The 20,273-nt window shown below is 42.0% G+C and overlaps 2 protein-coding genes across 2 annotated transcripts in view; both read left to right on the plus strand.

Moving 5' to 3' along the window:
- Positions 1–12,029, plus strand: part of LOC140728712 (uncharacterized) — a 93,560-nt gene extending 81,531 nt beyond the window's left edge. Inside the window, exons 11-12 of the mRNA XM_073047673.1 lie at positions 2,851–2,927; positions 11,999–12,029. Of these exons, the coding sequence (XP_072903774.1) occupies positions 2,851–2,927; positions 11,999–12,010 (89 nt within the window). The 3' untranslated portion in view covers positions 12,011–12,029. The remainder of the gene's footprint in view (positions 1–2,850; positions 2,928–11,998) is intronic.
- A 4,676-nt stretch (positions 12,030–16,705) lies between these two features.
- The window catches only part of LOC140729789 (uncharacterized), a 46,860-nt gene continuing 43,292 nt past the window's right edge, over positions 16,706–20,273 (plus strand). The window contains 1 exon segment of the mRNA XM_073050006.1: positions 16,706–18,500. Within this exon segment, the coding sequence (XP_072906107.1) occupies positions 16,706–18,500 (1,795 nt within the window).

Here is a 20,273-nt window from a genome sequence, read left to right on the forward strand (position 1 = left end):
TCAATCAGAATTAACTCCCTGAGACGCCAAAAATCCTCTCCCACTATTTCTGCTGTGCACCAGCAATCCAAGAGCACACCCTTCTCATAGGCAAACTCGGTATACGTCTGATTCCACCCGTTCTTTAAATTTCTGAACTTTTGTCTATACGCTTCAGGTACCAATTCATAAGTCCGGAGAATGGCCGCTTTTACTTTGTCATAACTCTCCGCCTCTTCCTCCTCCATGGACAACGCCGTATATGCTCGTTGTGCCTTCCCTTTTAACACACTTTGTAACAACGCCACCCACTGCTCTTTGGGCCACTTCTGATTCACTGCCACCTTTTCAAAAAGCAAGAAATAACTATCAACATCCGTCTCCTCGAAAGGAGGTACTAACCTCAACTCCCGACTAACATTAAACCGCTCCTCTCGGTCTGACCCTTGATCTCTTCGCTCTTGCCTTAACTTCTCCATCTCCAAGTCATGTTTCCTCTGTTTCTCTGCCTCCCTCTGCTTCTCGGCTCTTTCCTTTTCTTTTTAAGCTGCTTCCAGCTGTTTTAACTGAATTTCATGCTCTCTTTGCTTCTCAGCTCGGTCCTGCTCTTTTTTCACCTCTAACCCCTTTAGCTGGAGCGCCTGCTCCCTTTGTTTGTCGGCTCTTTCCTTTTCTTTCTCAGCTCTGTCTTTCTCCTTCTCAGCTGCTTCCATCTGCTTTAATTTAATTTCATGTTCCAACCTTAATTTCTCCAACTCTAACTGAGCCGTCCCACTAGCTGGTACCTTTTCAGGGATATTTTCCAATAACTCAGTGGCAAACACATTCTTCTCAATATAATACTGAGTTATGGCCCTTCGCACCTCCCGCTTTTTCATTGACAACCTCACCTCTGCAAGGTTTAACCCCTTTGCCATATTTATCAAGTCTGATTTGGTGGCCGCCTCTAGCGCCTCCAGAGTTGGGTTTTCTATAAATTCACCCACGTCCATCTTTGATGGTTTCCCGTCTGGCTACCCGCGTAACCAGATCCGAGTTTGGACTTACAAGCCCGATTCACTGGCCTCCCAATTTGGTGTCAAATCCCGAGATGAGAACCCCAATTGTTACGTACCCTGTAACTGAGTCACTTACCAGCAACACAAAAATAATATCAATGCAACCATACAGATAATATACGTCGTCAATACTAAATCTAAAAGCGCGGGTATAATAATAATCAATAAGAAATAACTCTATCGTTGTCTAGGGGATAATATATTGTCCGATGGAAATATAAAAGTCACTCAAGTTCATTCAAGCTGCAGCTTTTGGTTGGAGAGAGAGACGGATTAAAACTTGCCCATTCCTTTTATGATGTCAATCCTTCGAGAGTCGTTGGGGCTGATTTCTCCTTTGTTGTTAGCTAAAGCCGTTCTTCTGTGGCAAGTCCCACCAATTCCGAGGCAAATGGAAAAGGACGCACGTGGCTTTCCACCGGCTTTCGCTATTACGCTGTTACAGGATTTCTAGCGTTTCTTCTGGTGCGTCTGAGGGGCTGTTCCCACAGACCCTCTTTTATCCCCACTCACGAGGTCTCAGATGTCAATCAAGGTGGAATTATGCCATCCCCCAACCAGCCCACGTTGCCTGAGGGCCTCCATGAAGCACAGTACTCAATACACAATTCCGTCTCCAAGAGACAATGGCCGTTAACCGTAGCTTTGTATCGCCGAGGGGCCAAGACATTCCAAACGTCTCTCTCTCATTTCCTGGGTCTCCTGACCTGAATTAATAGTGATCTTGTGATTCTCAAAAAGGAGGGGGCTACTCTGCACCCCTCGGCCCCTCAGAGTTGGGCACAGGCGTAACAGGATGAGAGGGGTTTGGAGGGATATGGCCCAGGTGCAGGTCAGTGGGACTAGGCAGAAAAATGCTTCGGCACTGCCAAGAAGGGCCAGAAGGCCTGTTTCTGTGCTGTAATGTTCTATGGTTCTATAGTTTTAATTTTCTGGTCATGGCAACATCCTTGTAAGTCTCATTTTTTCTACAAAGTTGTGATCATAACTGTGCACAACACTCAAAATATGATTTATGTAGCATTAGATGCAGTTATAGCATAAGCTCCCTATACATATATCCAACCTCATAGTCTATAACAGATGTTCTAACCACTTCAGCTATCACTCCACCTATCTTTAACTACCTATGGACACACACTCTGTTCTCCCACAGTTCTCAATATCCTCCCATTTATTGTACTTTCCCTTGTCTTGTTGCATCTCCCCAAATACATAACCTTTGCCACTTTATTACCCAACTAACCAGATAATCTATGTCTCCTGAAGTCAAAAGCTATCCCCTTCCTCCTAACTGCACAGCCAGTTTTTGCACAATCTTCCAGTATCTTTACAAGCTATGGATCGTGAATGAGCTTTATTTTTACAGACATCCATGAGTTGATTTGTCTGTAAGTCACAAAATCACTTGATATGATAACCATACCTCCACAATGTTGTAATGAGTGGGATTAAAAGTACATAATATTGCTAAAAAAAGAACAATTGCTAAAGGTGGAAAGAAATAGGAAACTAGTTCTGTCGTTTGTAGGAACAAACATGTACAGCACCTTTGGAATTTTGAATTTAATATTATGGGAGCTCGTTTGGGAGTGTCAGTGAGTCAGATATTTGTAACCAGGAACAACATACATTATCCTTCCTGAAGTTAATTATAAATTAATGATATAAATAGTAATAAACAAGGAACTGAACCTTATTGATCCTCATTGATAACACTGGATCCACATTATGGATCTGCCTTGTAAATTCATCTATGTCTCAAAATTGTCATGCTGGATTTATATTTCTAATTAAGAATAATTATAATTAGCTGCAGTCAAAGTTGGAGGAAACCGACATCATACAAGAAACAGGGATTTAAAAAGTACAGTGGCCAGTAAGATTGAGGTAAGTGTCAATTACATATTCCTATCTTAACCTTCCTATTCCATAGAACTATCCCTTCAGTGAATTACGTTCATAGTATGCTATTTATAAAGTCTGTCTTAAGAATAACCCTCGGAAAATTAGCCATATTATTTATACATTGCTAACTATGAAGAGCTAGAAGTGAAGAAGACTACAACTATCCATTTGAACACGTACAAACATGCTGGAGGAGCTCATCAGGTCGGGCAGCATCCATTGAAACGAGCAGTCAACATTTCGGGCCGAGACCCTTCGCCAGGACTGAAGAAGGAGGGGGTGTCGTGGTTTTTCGTGCTTTTCAAATGACCAGGAGACGCAGAAGATTCTTCAAGAAGGGTTAAACTTTAATTTGCAAATCAAAGCTGAGACAGTCATTGAGCTGGTCGCTGACTGCCTCCCGATTCTCGGATACAGCCGCTTTTTAAAGCAAACCTGGTTTAGCTGCATTTATATATCCAAGCGGTGCATATCACAGTTACTATTGTTTTTACCTATTGACTTATTTGTTCTAGTCGACTATATAGTTTTAATTACACAGCAGACATGTTCAAAGCAAAATATCCCTACATATTGTCTCTACATTCAATTGGATACCTGATTAGCATATATTGACACATCATTGTCCTTTAGCATTTCACACAGTTTTGGTTACACAGCAACTTCACAGCTGGCGACCGCTCCCAGCCACCTCTCCCTAGCATATACCAACACACCATAGTTTTTAGCATTAAGTTTTATACTCCATAAAGTTTTATACTCCATAATATTCATATTCTCCAATAGGGGCAGGGCCCTTATAAAGAAGGTGCCTGGTGAAAAACCAATCAGAGGAAAGATCAAAGGGTGGGGGAGGGGAAGCAGGGAGGGGATAGGCAGGAAAGTTGAAGAAGGAATGTAAGGGGAAAGCACTATGGGTAGTAGAAGAAGGCAGAATCATGAGAGGGGTGATAGGTAGCTAGAAGAGGAGACAGAGTGAAAGTGGGATGGGGGAAGGGAGAGGGAGGGAATTACTGGAAGTTGGAGAATTCGATGTTCATACCAAGGGGCTGGAGACTACCCAGACAGCATATGAGGTGTTGCTCCTCCAACCTGAGTTTGGCCTCATCATGGCAGTAGAGGAGGCAATGTATGGACATATCCGAATGGGAATGTGAAGCAGAGTTGAAGTGGGTGGCAACCAGGAGATCCTGTCTGTTGTAGCGGACGGAGTGGAGGTGCTCGACGAAGCGGTCCCCCAATCTGCGTCAGGTCATGCTGATGTAGAGGAGGCCGCACCGGGAGCACTGGATACAATAGATTACCCCAATAGACTCACAAGTGAAGTGTTGCCTCACCTGGAAGGACTGTTTGGGGCCCTGAATGGTGGTAAGAGAGGAGGTGTAGCACTTACGCTTGCAGGGATAAGTACCAGGTGGGAAATCTGTGGGGAGGGACGTGTGGACCAGGCAGTCGCGGAGGGAATGATACCTGTGAAAAGCTGAGAGGGGTAGAGAGGGAAAGATGTGCTTAGTGGTGGGGTCCTGTCGAAGGTGGCAGAAGTTGTGGAGGATAATATGCTGGATCCGGAGATCCATATTTGCCTCTTCGTGGGTTATGTGGAACAGTCTATGCTCCAAATCTATACTGGTACTGCTCCCCAACTTTTCCTTCGCTACATTGACGACTACATTGGTGCTGCTTGCTGCACTCATGCTGAGCTCGTCAATTTCATTGACTTTGCCTCTAACTTTCACTCAGCCCTCAAATTCACTTGGTCCATCTTGGACACTTCTCTCCCCTTTCTCTATCTTTCGGTCTCCATCTCTGGAGACAGACTGTCTACTGAAATCTTCTATAAACCCACTGACTCTCATAACTACCTTGACTATACCTCTTCCCACCCTGCCAAATGTAAAAATGCTATTCCCTATTCCCAGTTCCTCCGTCTCCACCGCATCTGCTCCCAGGATGAGGCTTTCCATTCCAGGACATCTCAAATGTCCTCTTTCTTTAAGAATCATGGTTACCCTTCTGCCGTCATCAACAATGCCCTCACCTGCAACTCCTCCATTTCCCGCACTTTGGCCCTCACCCCATCCTCCCGTCACCACAACAGGAACCATGTTCCCCTTGTCCTCACCTACCACCCCACCAGCCTCCAGATCCAGCATATTATCCTCTGCAACCTTCAACAGGACCCCACCAGTAAGCACATCTTTCCCTCTCTACCCCTTGGCCTCCTCTACATCGGCAAGACCCGACGCAGATTGGGGGACCGCTTCTTCAAGCACCTCCACTCCGTCCTCCACAACAGACAAGATCACCCGGTTGCCATTCACTTCAACTCTGCTTCACGTTTCCATTTGTGGCCTCCTCTACTGCCATGATGAGGCCAAACTCAGGTTGGAGGAGCAACACCTCTTATACCGTCTGGGTAGTCTCCAGCCCCTTGGTATGAACATCGAATTCTCCAGCTTCTGGTAATTCCCTCCCTCTCCCTTCCCCCATCCCACTTTCACTCTGCCTCCTCTTCTAGCTGCCTATCACCTCTCTCATGATTCTGCCTTCTTCTACTACCCATAGTGTTTTCCCTTTACATTCCTTCTTCAAATTTCCTGCCTATCCCCTCCCTGCTTCCCCTCCCCCACCCTTTGATCTTTCCTCTGATTGGTTTTTCACCTGGCACCTTCTTTATAGGGACCTGCCCCCTCCTTCTTCAGTCCTGATAAAGGGTCTCGGCCCGAAATGTTGACTGCTCATTTCAATGGATGCTGCCCGACCTGCTGAGTTCCTCCAGCTTGTTTGTAGGTGTTGATTTGACCACAGCATCTGCAGTGTACTTTGTGTTAACTATCTATTTGAGTAGTCCACTCCTGCTTTCATTTCCTACATTCCTATGTTTCCTTCTGTTTTGAGTCAGCAGAATGAATCAGCTTTTGTACAGCTAGTTCCAGTGAATCCACCATACCATCTTTTCAAGGCAGCTAAAACAATAAGTATATTCATAATAACTTTAAGCTTCAGTCAACATCATGACATATGGTTTTTAAGTAAATTGTTTAGAAAGTATGGACTACTCAGCACTTCAAGTGTCTTCCACTATTTAATACAATCGCACCTGTTCCTATTGAAAAGTTTTGCATTCCTGTATGTTTGCAGTTGATTTTTGCCCTTCTGACATATTATGACTAACTACCGCTGTCTTGAGATCATTCAGGCTCTTGCGTCCACTGCTCTTTGAGAAAAAGAACTCCAAATATCCCAGGCTCCGCAAAAAAAAAATTGTCTTGCTATGTGTGATCTTTTATTTTTAAAGAATTACTTTTAAGTTCTAGATCGCCCCTCAAAAGGAAATATCCTCTCCATATACACTATGTCAGTATTTTGTATGTTTCAATTATTTTTTTCGACTTTGTAAACTTTTTTTTGAATGTTTTCTTTGAACTCCTTCCATTCCTTTAAAGAAGGAGACCTGAATGACAACCTGTTATTCTGTTAGCTTTCCTAATTACTTCCTGCACTGATATACAAGCATTTTGTGAATCATGTGTCAGGATACCCAGATTCCTCTACATCTTGGAGCTCTGCAACCTCTCACCATTTAGAAAAATATATCTTTTCAGTTTTATTTCATAATGGATAACTACATTTTCCCACATTGTAGTCCTGTTGCCAGAATTTTGTCTATTCATTTAATCTATCTTTGTAGTCTCCATGTACAGGGCTTTAAGAAAAGTAATTAGCCCCCACAATTTTTTTCACCTTTTACTGTCTCATTTTCTAAATGTAGAATACAGTCGGCCCTCCTTATCCGCGATTTCCGCATCCGCAAATTCAACCAACTGCGAATGGCGAAAACTCGGAAGTACTCTTCCAGCACTTGTTGTTCGAGCATGTACAGACTTTTTTTCTTGTCATTATTCCCTTAACAATGCAGTATAACAACTATTTTACATAGCATTTACATTGTATTAGGTATTATAAGTACCGGTAATTTAGAGATGATTTAAAGTATACGGGAGGATGTGCATGGGTTATCGTGGATCAGGATTGAAAAAAATCAGAAGTTCTCTTACTAAGTAAGTTGGAACAGGTATATCTGGTATTATTAAGCGTCAGTTAGTCAAACGTTTGTCTTAGTATATAGTATATATTTTATCTTTCTATGCATATAAAACACTTAAGAACATATGTTTCAGTGCTGGGATCGGGAACCGTTCCCGAGTGTGAGGCAGCGACAGACCGCTTTTGAGTGCGCTCTCCATCCATGGCAGGTTGATGTGGAGGATCAAAAGCTCAAAACCCCAAAACCCAATAATTAAACCACTGCGTTGCTTAGTAATAATTGTAGCTTTCATCGGGGCAGGGCCTTTCTCACTTTATCCTTTAAAACTGTTCCGATCGTTGACCGACTGTAGCCTAACGCTTTTCCAATGACTGATGGCGTTTCACCTCTTTCCGAACGCTTTATTATTTACACTTTATTTTCAGTCATGATCGTGATTATTTTCGTGAACAGAAACACTATGCGTTCAGAGCTCTGGCGCTGAGTCCTAATATCCACCACACTGAGACTGGTTAAATAAGGTCTATGGTTCCGCTGGGTCCTAAGATCCACCGCATTGAGACAGGTTAAATAAGGGACTTGAGCATCCGCGAATTTTGGTATCCATGTGGGGCCCTGGAACCAATTCCTCGTGGATACGGAGGGCCAACTGCATACTTAAGTAGGAATTTTTGAGCTAATCTACAAAACATTGTACATCATGTCAAATCAAAAGAAAAATTTCAAAACCTGTCAATAATTTTCTTAAAATTAAAAACCAAAATTGTGAGGCTGAAAAAGTATTCATCTCTTTGTATTACTACACTAACTTTCTTCAGGTGCATATTACCTCACCAACTCACTTAATTTGTTGATTTGGAAAATTGGAGGATCACCTATAACCATATAACCATATAACAATCACAGCACGGAAACAGGCCATTCCGGCCCTCCTAGTCCGTGCCGAACTCTTAATCTCACCTAGTCCCACCTACCCGCACTCAGCCCATAACCCTCCACTCCTTTCCTATCCATATACCTATCCAATTTTACCTTAAATGACACAACTGAACTGGCCTCTACTACTTCTACAGGAAGCTCATTCCACACAGCTATCACTCTCTGAGTAAAGAAATACCCCCTCGTGTTTCCCTTAAACTTTTGCCCCCTAACTCTCAAATCATGTCCTCTCGTTTGAATCTCCCCTACTCTCAATGGAAACAGCCTATTCACGTCAACTCTATCTATCCCTCTCAACATTTTAAATACCTCGATCAAATCCCCCCTCAACCTTCTACGCTCCAATGAATAGAGACCTAACTTGTTCAACCTTTCTCTGTAACTTAAGTGCTGAAACCCTGGTAACATCCTAGTAAATCGTCTCTGCACTCTCTCTAATTTATTGATATCTTTCCTATAATTCGGTGACCAGAACTGTACACAATATTCCAAATTTGGCCTTACCAATGCCTTGTACAATTTTAACATTACATCCCAACTTCTGTACTCAATGCTCTGATTTATAAAGGCCAGCGTTCCAAAAGCCTTCTTCACCACCCTATCTACATGAGATTCCACCTTCAGGGAACTATGCACTGTTATTCCTAGATCTCTCTGTTCCACTGCATTCCTCAATGCCCTACCATTTACCCTGTATGTTCTATTTGGATTATTCCTGCCAAAATGTAGAACCTCACACTTCTCAGCATTAAACTCCATCTGCCAACGTTCAGCCCATTCTTCTAACCGGCATAAATCTCCCTGCAAGCTTTGAAAACCCACCTCATTATCCACAACACCTCCTACCTTAGTATCATCAGCATACTTACTAATCCAATTTACCACCCCATCATCCAGATCATTTATGTATATTACAAACAACATTGGGCCCAAAACAGATCCCTGAGGCACCCCGCTAGTCACCGGCCTCCATCCCGATAAACAATTATCCACCACTACTCTCTGGCATCTCCCATCTAGCCACTGTTGAATCCATTTTATTACTCCAGCATTAATACCTAACGACTGAACCTTCTTAACTAACCTTCCATGTGGAACTTTGTCAAAGGCCTTGCTGAAGTCCATATAGACTACATCCACTGCCTTACCCTCGTCAACATTCCTCGTAACTACTTCAAAAAATTCAATAAGGTTTGTCAAACATGACCTTCCACGCACAAATCCATGCTGGCTACTCCTAATCAGATCCTGTCTATCCAGATAATTATAAATACTATCTCTAAGAATACTTTCCATTAATTTACCCACCACTGATGTCAAACTGACAGGTCTATAATTGCCAGGCTTACTTCTAGAACCCTTTTTAAACAATGGAACCACATGAGCAATACGCCAATCCTCCGGCACAATCCCTGTTTCTAATGACATCTGAAAGATCTCCGTCAGAGCTCCTGCTATCTCTACACAAACTTCCCTCAAGGTCCTGGGGAATATCCGGTCAGGACCCGGAGATTTATCCACTTTTAAATTTCTTAAAAGCGCCAGTACTTCCACCTCTTTAATTGTCATAGGTTCCATAACTTCCTTACTTGTTTCCCACACCTTACACCATTCAATATCCTTCTCCTTAGTGAATACCGAAGAGAAGAAATCGTTCAAAATCTCTCCCATCTCCCTCGGCACCACACATAGCTGACCACCCTGATTCTCTAAGGGACCAATTTTATCCCTCACTATCCTCTTGCTTTTAATATAACTGTAGAAGCCTTTCGGATTTACTTCCACCTTATTTGCCAAACCAAACTCGTAACTTCTTTTAGCTTTTCTAATCTCTTTCTTAAGTTTCCTTTTACATTCTTTATATTCCTTGAGCAATTCCTTTACTCCATGCTGCCTATATCTATTGTAGACATCCCTCTTTTTTCGAACCAAGTTTCTAATATCCCTTGAAAACCATGGCGCTTTCAAACCTTTAACCTTTCCTTTCAACCGAACAGGAACATAAAGATTCTGTACCCTCATAATTTCACCCTTAAATGACCTCCATTTCTCTATTACATCCTTCCCATAAAACAACTTGACCCATTCCACTCTCTCTAAATCCCTGCGCATCTCCTCAAAGTTAGCCTTTCTCCAATCAAAAATCTCAACTCTAGGTCCAGTCCTGTCCTTCTCCATAATTATATTGAAGCTAATGCTATTGTGATCACTGGACCCGAAGTGCTCCCCAACACATACATCTGTCAGCTGACCTATCGCATTCCCTAACAGGAGATCCAACACTGCCCCATCTCTAGTCGGTACTTCTATGTATTGTTGCAAAAAGCTATCCTGCACACATTTCACAAACTCTAAACCATCCAGCCCTTTTACAGAATGAGCTTCCCAATCTATGTGTAGAAAATTAAAATCTCCCACAATCACCACCTTGTGTTTACTACAAATATCTGCTATCTCCTTACACATTTGCTCTTCCAACTCACGCTCCCCATTAGGTGGCCTATAATACACTCCTATCAGTGTTACTACACCTTTCCCATTCCTCAATTCCACCCAAATAGCCTCCCTAGAGGAGCTCTGTAATCTATCCTTCCAAAGCACCGCCATAAGATTTTCTCGGACAAGCAATGCAACACCTCCTCCTCTGGCCCCTCCTACTCTATCACACCTGAAGCAACTAAATCCAGGAATATTTAGTTGCCAATCACACCCTTCCTGCAACCATGTTTCACTAATAGCTACAACATCATAATTCCAGGTATCAATCCACACTTTAAGCTCATCCACCTTTCTTACAATGCTCCTAGCATTAAAATAGATACATTTAAGATACTCTCCACCTCCTCCTCTCTTTTCATCCCTAGCAATGCATTCAAATTTATTATCCTTTTCTTTTTTCTCCCCTACAACTTCGGGCTGAGCGCATCCCTCCTCCATCACCTGCCTGTCCTCCCTCACACACGGTCTAATTACTTGCTCTACTGGTGAACTAACCTCCTCTCCCATAGTTTCCTCAAATTGATTTCCGCCCCCCCATCTTACTAGTTTAAAGTCTGCCCCGTAGCCCTAGCAAACCTCCCCGCTAGGATATTGGTCCCCCCAGGATTCAAGTGTAACCTGTCCTTCTTGAACAGGTCACGCCTGCCCCAGAAGAGGTCCCAATGATCCAGAAACTTGAATCCCTGCCCACTGCTCCAATCCCTCAACCACGCATTCATCCTCCACCTAATTCCATTCCTACTCTCACTGTCGCGTGGCACAGGCAGTAATCCCGAGATTACTACCTTTGCGGTCCTTCTTCTTAACTGCCTTCCTAACTCCCTATACTCTCGTTTCAGGACCTCTTCCCCTTTCCTACCTATGTCATTGGTACCTACATGTACCACGACCTCTGGCTCCTCACCCTCCCACTTCAGGATATCTTGGACGCGATCAGAAACGTCCCGGACCCTGGCACCAGGGAGGCAAACTACCATCCGGGACTCCCGATCACCTCCACAGAACCGCCTGTCTGAACCCCTGACTATCGAGTCCCCTATTACTATGGTCCTCTTTCTTCTATCCCTACCCTTCTGAGCTACAGGGCCGTCCTCTGTGCCGGAGGCCCAGCCACTGTCACTTCCTCCAGGTAGGCTGTCCCCCCCAACAGTACTCAAACATGAGTACTTATTGTCAAGGGGTACAGCCACTGGGGTACTCTCTAGTACCTGCCCCTTCCCCTTCCTGACCGTGACCCACCTATCTGCCTCCCGTGGCCCCGGAGTGACCACCTGCCTGTAACTCCTCTCTATCACCTCCTCACTCTCCCTGACCAGGCGAAGGTCATCGAGCTGCAGCTCCAGTTCCCTAATTCGGTCCCTCAGGAGCTGCAGTTCAATTTATTCATAAGAATAAGAATAAATACGCTGGGACTTCCGGTAAGATGGCGATTGTTTAGCTGCTCCGAACTTTTGTTCCGTTACTGTCGCTACCTTTGCACTAAATGTCTCCATTTTTTAAACCTTAGTTAGGAATTATTTCAATATCTCTTACTTGCCTGTGAATATATCTAACTTACAATGTCTAGCAAGAGTTCTAAATCCGGGAGAAAAGAAGCTATGACCCCGTCGGACGAGACGATGGTGGCGCTTGGAAAGCTTCGAGACGAAATCTTAAAGGAATTTAAAACCGCTGGGGACTTCCGCAAGAGTTCTAAACCCGGGGGAAAAGAAGCCATGACCCCGTCGGACGAGACGCTGGTTGCGCTTGGAAAGCTGCGAGACGAAATCTTAAAGGAATTTAAAACCGCTGTCAAACAGTTAGAAGACAAACTGGATCGGATCAACGATAAAATGGACAAACATGCTGAACACTTATCTCGCATCGATTCAACTTCTGAAGATTTAGAAAGTCGTGTTCGATACTTGGAGACTCTCTGTTCCAGCTTAGAGGAAAAATCTAACAAACTTCTTTCCAAAATGGTGGATCTCAAAAATCGTAGTAGACGCTGTAACATCAGAATTCTGGTATTACCAGAGGCGACTGAAAAGGGATCAACCGTGAAGTTTTTCGCCAAGTTTCTCTGTGAGTTATTCGGGAAAGATTTGCTTCCGAAGCCGCCCGAGCTCGAACGGGCACACAGAGTTTACATTCCCCCCGGAATTCTGGGCTCCCGCCCGCGACCAGTAATCTTGTGCTTCCATCAATACCAGGTAAAACACAGTCTGATCGTAGAGGTGCGTCGCAGGGGGTCGCTTCCCTTCAAGGATACAACCATTCGCTTTGTGGAAGATTTTGCACCCCAGACCTTAAAGATGCGCGCTGAGTTTAAAGGCGCAATGAAAGTGCTTTTTGATCGTGGTTTCAAACCTTCCCTTCGTAACCCTGCTGATCTACGAATCAAGCTTAATACCGGGAAATATAAGTAGTTCAAATCAGCGAAGGAAGCTGAAGCGTTTGTGGCAAGTCTTCCGGCTATCCAGCCATCTTCGGAATCCGATCGGACCTCATAAAATGGTGGATAAGTACTCCTCGTAGTAAAATTACTTTCTCTGGACTCGGAATTCACTTGAATCACTCGGACATTATTCATTGAAACGTTAAGGGCCGTTGACAATCTCTCCCGGGATTTGGTGTGTGTGTAATCTATTTTTATTCTTGTATAACTTTACCTACAGAGTTCTGCAACTAATTCTAACTTGTTTTGGAGGTTCGAAGTCTTTAGTGAAGGCCTCCCTGTTTGTCGGTTCACAGTTCAACTGCTGATTTATTTTTCCTTTGTTTTAAATATTTATTTATTTTACCTTTTTCTTTTCTTCACCCCTTTTTGCTAATCTCTGAATTTTCTTCTCCCTTCTCTGTAAATGGTTGATAAACACTCGTCTTGAATTTATAACTTTCCCCTTCCTCTTTTTTTTCTTTTTCCTTCTTACCTTTTTTTTCCCCTTTCTCTTACTTTATTCTTCTATAATGTTTCGCGGGTAGGTTAGTTTTGGTTTTCTTCCGATTTTCTCTGTATTAAGTTGTATATCTCTGCAGAAGGTGTTCTAATCTGTAGTTATGTTTTCTAGTGCATAAACTAGTTATTATTTGCTATAATATTTATACAGAAATGTTGTTAATGACACAGATCTGGAAGTTGTATTTGGGTTAATTTTTTTGGTAGAGCTAGCTACTTGTTTTGGTAGCCGTCTAGTTTTGGGTTGTGCGGGTGGGGTGAGTTTTCCAGTTCCAACATCTCTTTATTGCTTAGGACATGTTTTTATATTTTGACCTTACGAATATATGTTTACATCTCTGCTACCAGACTGCTATTGTACTGCTTGACTTTTTATAAGCCTGCTGCCTTTTATGCATTAGTAATTGATAATGGCTAGTGCACTTAAATTCGTGAGCTGGAATGTAAAGGGACTGAACCACCCTGTTAAAAGGAGGAAGGTATTCTCACATATCAAACAACTCAAAGCTGACATTGCTTTCCTTCAAGAAACTCATATTCGTTGTTTTGATAACTCCCGGCTTCTGTCAAAGTGGGCGGGTCAGCATTTTCATTCATCCTTTGCCGCTAAAGCTAGGGGAGTTTCCATTCTTATTAATTCAAATATTCCTTTTGAACTCCATAATAAAATATCTGATACAAATGGCCGTTTTATTATTGTTTCTGGTAAACAATATAACACTAAAGTTGCACTAGCAAACCTGTATGCCCCCAACTTTGATGATGTTAACTTTTTTGAACGTTTTTTTTCCTCACTACCAGACTTAAACTCATACTCTCTTATATTGGGTGGTGATTTCAACTGTTGGTTGGATCCTAAACTGGACCGATCGTCCTCTGTTACCAGATCACCTACTAAATCTGCCTTAGCTATTCAATCGGTTCTTAATTCGAATCTAAAGATCCATAAGGTCTGGGGACCTTTTATCGAGTACTTTCATAACCTTCCTCTTGATTAGGGTTTTTTTTCTTTTTTTTTCTTTTCAGTCCCTTGCTTTCAGCTCCCTTTTTTTTCTGGTAGTAGGCATTATTATCCTCTGTTGCTAAGTGTATTCACAGTCTGGGAGTTTGACTGTCCAGACTTATACTCTTTATACTGTGTGGTGGTTGGTCTGGAGTTGTTGTTGTTTTTTTCTTGTGTTGTGGGGCTTGGGGAGGACGCTAAGCTCACTTGTCTTTAATTTAGGTGCTTTTTTTGTTAAATTTTCTTCCTTTGTAGCATATTGTTATTGCATGCTTAATCTCGCACTGTATTAATGCTCCTCATTGGGATTTGGGGTTTTAATTTTGTAAAATGTTTTGAAAAACTAATTAAAAAAATAAGAATAAATACCCATCCTCTGTAAGGTGCAACAATATGGTAGATTTTCAACAGACCATACCAAAGTGAAGACCAAAAAGCATTCAAGACAAGTTAGACAACTTGTTAGGGAGAAGCACAAATCTGGGGAAGGGTACAAAACCATTTCAAAGGCACTGAACATACCTCAGAGCTCAGTGCAGTCTATTATGAAAAAGTGGAACAAATACGAAACCTCAGCCACACTGCATGGTCAAACAGCTCCTCTAAACTTCGTCACCAGAGAAGAATGTCACTTGTAAGAGAAGCTACTGAGACACTGTCAGTCACTCTGAGTGAGCTGCAGAAGTCAGTGGCTGCAGCTAGAGATGAAGTATGTATTTATGGAAGAGTGGCAAGGAAGAAGCCCTTGCTTTAAAAAAAAAGCACATCCTTGCCTGAAAAGACTTTGTAAAGCATCACTTAGAAGATACAGTAAAGATGTGGAAGAAGGTCTTCTATCAGATGAGACTAAAGTGGAACCTTTTGGCCTCAACACTGAGCACTACATGTGCATACATCAGCCAGCTAACCTCATTCCTACTGTAAAGTATGGTGGAGGTAACATCATACTATGGTGACGCCTTTCAGCTGCAGGAATTGGAAATCTGATCAGGATAGATAGGAAGATGAATGCTGCTAAATACAGAGAGATCCTGGATATAAACCTGTTTGCCTGTGCCAGAAAGCTTAAAGTGAGGAGGAAGTTCATCTTTCAGCAGGACAACATCCCAAAGCACACTGCCAGAACAACCATGGAGTGGCTTCAAATGAAGAAAATTGATGCCCTTGGAAGGCCCAGTCAGAGTCCTGACCCCAACTCAATCGAACATCTCTGGCAAGATCTCAAGATTGCTGTCCAGCGCTACTCCCCAACTAACCTGGCACAGCTTGAGCAATTTTGCATGAAAGGATAGGCAAATCTTGCTCCATTACATTGTGTAAAGCTTAAAGAGACTTGTCCAAAAAGACAAGTGGGTGTGAGAGGTAGTTCAACTAAGTACTGAGCAAAGGGGATGAATATATTTGAACTACTGACATTACAGTTCTTGAATTTTTTGTTTTTCATGCTTTACAATTTTCTCTGCATTTTGGGTTCTGCTGTGAAAAAGGAGCATGTGATTCACAAATAATTCTCAGTTAAAGCAATTATAATACGAGGTGCTGTATCCTTTTGCATATTTCAGTATGACATAGTAAGAAGTCATTCTGTTCTATTGAGTCAATTCTGATTTACATAACAATCCCACTTACAACTAATTGTGTTCTGTAACCTATACTCCAATCCACTCTCCCAAGATTCTACCATCCAGATATGCACAAGGAACAATTTACAGTGGTTACTCAACCAAGCTCTTATAATTTACTTTCCTACCAATTTTTTCTTCAATGACAAATTTAGCAACCAAAGCTTGGATGATTTATATAAATGTTAAAAATTGAGGCCCTAATGCCCACACCATCACTAAAATTACAGAAGACTTGCCATTACTGGCACTTAATAATCTGCACACTGTTGCTCAGTTTTGGTTTTTTGCAGGACCCCTGCCCCAGGTCCATTCACCATATTGTGGTGGAGACTAAAGGTCTTCTCAGTGTTATGGGTCATAGGTACAGCCTATCAAAGGCTGAAGAGAAGAATTGAGATATCAGTAGAGGTGGTGGAGGCACACAGCTGAAATTTGAAACATTTACTTTATTAGGTACTAGTATAGAAGACAAGTTGAGGGCAGTGTAGATTCTCTTGAGGATAAACACCTTTTTTGAAACTGAACTTAGCATAACTTTATGAAAGCTAGAGAATTACATTATAATCTTGATTTTAAATGGGCCAGGATAGATGAGGAAACCATTTAAATTGTAAGATACTGCCCTGTTGTTTAGTTTCACCATTGCTTAGGATTAGCTATGGTTACTTACTGATTTGTATATAACTCTAGGTTTGCAGGAATTCTACTATGAGCAGCCGGAATCCTGATACAGTGCCATCTCTTAAAAGAAAAACAGAAAGCACGCTTCAAGTAAAAAACAATGTTCAGCCCAACAAAAAGAATCAAGGCCCAGGGACTTACTGCAATATGAATCAAAATAAAACAAAGCAGCATGACGTGGAGCAGCCTCTGGGAAGACCTGTAACTCGTTACATGGTGAAATTGCAGAACCAGTTTGCTACTTATTCTGAACAGAAAATCACACTATCTAATAATTTAGAAATTCAGACTAAATCTACCTCTGTATCTGTAAATGAAGTTGAGAGAAAGCTCACCAGTTATAATGAACATGTAGCTACTGGTAGTACATCTGAAGCTCAAACGTCGCTGAGGCGTTCTGCAAGGATCAGAAATTCAACTGGATTTGAAGTCCAAGCAGAGGAAAATTCAACTACATCCAAACAACCCAGTATTGAAAATTCATCCAAACAATCCAATAGAGAAAATTCACAGCAACATCCATTAGTACTTAAATCCTGTGGTGCTGTGAACAAAAATAAAATTATTGCTGATCTCAAGTGTCATGAAAGCAATACAACTCACACAGGAAGTCAAGTAACTTCTCCAGAAGTTGAATTAACTGATACATTTTACACCGTAAACATGTTAAAAGATGAAAGTAACAAATCTAATACCACTAATGCAGGTGGAAGATTACTCACAAAAGAATTGCTGAGTGCACGCAACACTGATGAACAACCTGCACAATTGATAAAATATTCAAAAGTTCACGTCAGCAAAGAAATTCTGAGTAAAGTTACCCCTTGTAATTTAAATATGGAAATATCTCAGAAAACTGAATATGAAAGAGCAGGAGGACACTGTATTCATGAAAGCATTACCAACAATACAACATCCCTAAAAAAGAGGAGCTCTCACTTGCCTGACCAAGATGACTCCACAAAAATCAATAAATTTATTGAGTACATTCCAATCACTACGGCTGAACTCACCGTAATGGATGATACATTACCAAAAGTTGAAATTAAGCAGCACGAGCATACTAAGAACAAGACTCTAGAAGACAATCCTGATAGTAATATGATACTTTCTGATGTTTCAGAATTTAGATGTAATATCCCTATGATTTATGAACATGAATCTGGACAGGATCTACTTGAACCTGTAACCTCAGAACACATTTCTTTACGGCAAAAAATCAACTCCACAACTTCCGATTATGAAAGAGTTGATAATTTAATCACAGAATATAAAACCTGTAATAATGTCACCTCAACTCCAGACCACAGTGAAGCTGTAATATTAGAGTTCATAAGCCAGGAAGAACATTCCAGAGATTTGATGACAACAAATGATCAATATAACAATAAGCCATCTACTTGTAATATGGTCTCAGACTGCAAGTTTAATGCTGCAACTGCAGTATTACATTTAGAGTACCAAACCGATGAATCTAATGCCAATTTGTCTGAACTCTGTACCAGTAATTTAAATGATGCAAAGCATTTGGCCAGGGCAACTAACATGGCAACAGCTGAAGAAGTAAATGCAAATGAAGGTGGAGAAAATATCAATAATACATTTGCAAAATACCAATTCGGAGAACCAGCAGAAGAGACAAATAAAAGTGGACCTGAGCATGTAATAGCCGAGGCAGGTAGCAGTGATGACAAAAGAAATAATGCATTGCACCATTCAGATGGAACAAGCAATGTACACACTCCAGAAGTAAGTACACATGCAAAAAATAAAAACAAGGGAAGAAAGAGATCCTGCAAGCTGTGCACCACAGAATCTTCAGGTATTCACTAAAGAAATAAAACCGGTTGCTTTAGATTTTGAAGTTACTGTTTAATTTCACACCAAAATTATGCTTTCCCAAATTGTAATATGCAGGAAACTTCCCCTACTTGCTCTCAATGATCCTTCACTAATTAGAGTTTATCCTGGTTAAATATCACTTTCAGCCTGTCCCACTTGATTGTCACAAGCCTGATGTCCTCAAGTACAACTTCGGACAATCATCTCAGCAGATGGGCGAAATCCCATCAACTTCACAATTCTTCATTCTGAAAAAATGTGTAAAATCTAGCCTCAATTTGTTTATTTCCATTTCTCACCTCCCATTTGTATCTCACTGAACACCAAGGTTCTTTCTGATTCTTATATTTTTGCTTCTCTAAAGATTGTTTTCATTAATCCAAATTTTCTTTTCACTTCTTAAAACATGCCTGAATTTTGAGTTAATATTTCAGATAGACTACCCTTTTCTTACCTCCTTAGATTGATCTATTATTGTTTTAGCTCCTTGGTTGAACAAATTAGCCCTATTCCCTTAAAAAAAAGGGAGCAGTATGGTAACATAGTGGTTAGCACAGCACAGTACAGTTCAGGTGACATAGGTTCAATTCCCGCTATTGCCTGTAAGGAGTTTATGCTACATTCTCCCGAGTCCACTTGGGTTTCCTCTGGTGCTCTAGTTTCCTCCCGCAGTCCAAAGATTACCAGTTGGTAGGTTAATTGGTCATTGGAAATTGTCCTGCGGTTCGGTTAGCATTAAATCGGGGGTTGCTGGCCGTTGTGCTCAAAGGGCCAGAAGGGCCTACTCCTAGTATCTCAACAAAATAAAAATGATCTATGTAGGCCAAGCAAAATTAAATTCCAACTCAAGAATATACAAATGCACTCACCCCATCTTCTCACTGCCATAGTGATAGAGTTCCTCTTGTCCTTGCCTACCACCCCATCAGGCTCTGCATCTAACATATTCTCTGCAACTTCTGCCATCTCCAAAGGGATCCCATCACCAAACATATATTTACCCACCCTCCCCCGCAGGGATCACTCCCATTGCGGTTCCCTTGTCTATTCATCCTTCCCCTCTAATCTCCCAGCACTTATCCCTGCAAGTGGGCAAAGTGCTACACTTGCCCATTCACCATTTCCCTCACCTCCATTCAGGGCCATAAATATTCCTTCCAGACAAGGCGACACTTCACCTGCAAATCTGCTTGGGTCGTCTCTTGTGTCTAGTGCTCCTGATGCAGTCTCCTCTACATTGGTGAGTCCCGTCATAAATTGTGGGACTGCTTTGTCAAGCACCTCTGCTCCAACCACCAAAAGCAGAACTTCCCGGAGGCCAAACATTTTAAGTCCTATTCCCATTCCTTTTCTGACATATTGATCCTTGGCCACCTCTTGTGCCATGATGAGTACACCCTCATGGTGGAGGAGCAACACCTCAAATTCCACCTGGGTAGACTCCAACCTGATGGTGTGAATATTAATTTCCCCTCTGGTTAAAAAAAATTCCCTTCCTCTCTCCTCTTCTTCTGTTCTACACTCTTAACTCTTTTCACCTATATACTATCCCCGTTATATGCGTCTTCAGTCAATGCGTTTTCACAGTTGTGCGTCGAACCTATTTCTACCAACTTCTTAAATGCATCCAAAACTCTCAGTTATGCATGCATGTCCGGTGGAGTCTGCGAGGCTGTTGGGCAAGCAGTATTGTGTGGGACGAGACGCACCACTTTCCCGCCAAAACAAGCCACGCGTGCATGCCTCAGTCTCA

The sequence above is a fragment of the Hemitrygon akajei genome, chromosome 6 (assembly GCF_048418815.1).
Source record: "Hemitrygon akajei chromosome 6, sHemAka1.3, whole genome shotgun sequence".
In the NCBI taxonomy this organism is placed as follows: domain Eukaryota; kingdom Metazoa; phylum Chordata; class Chondrichthyes; order Myliobatiformes; family Dasyatidae; genus Hemitrygon; species Hemitrygon akajei.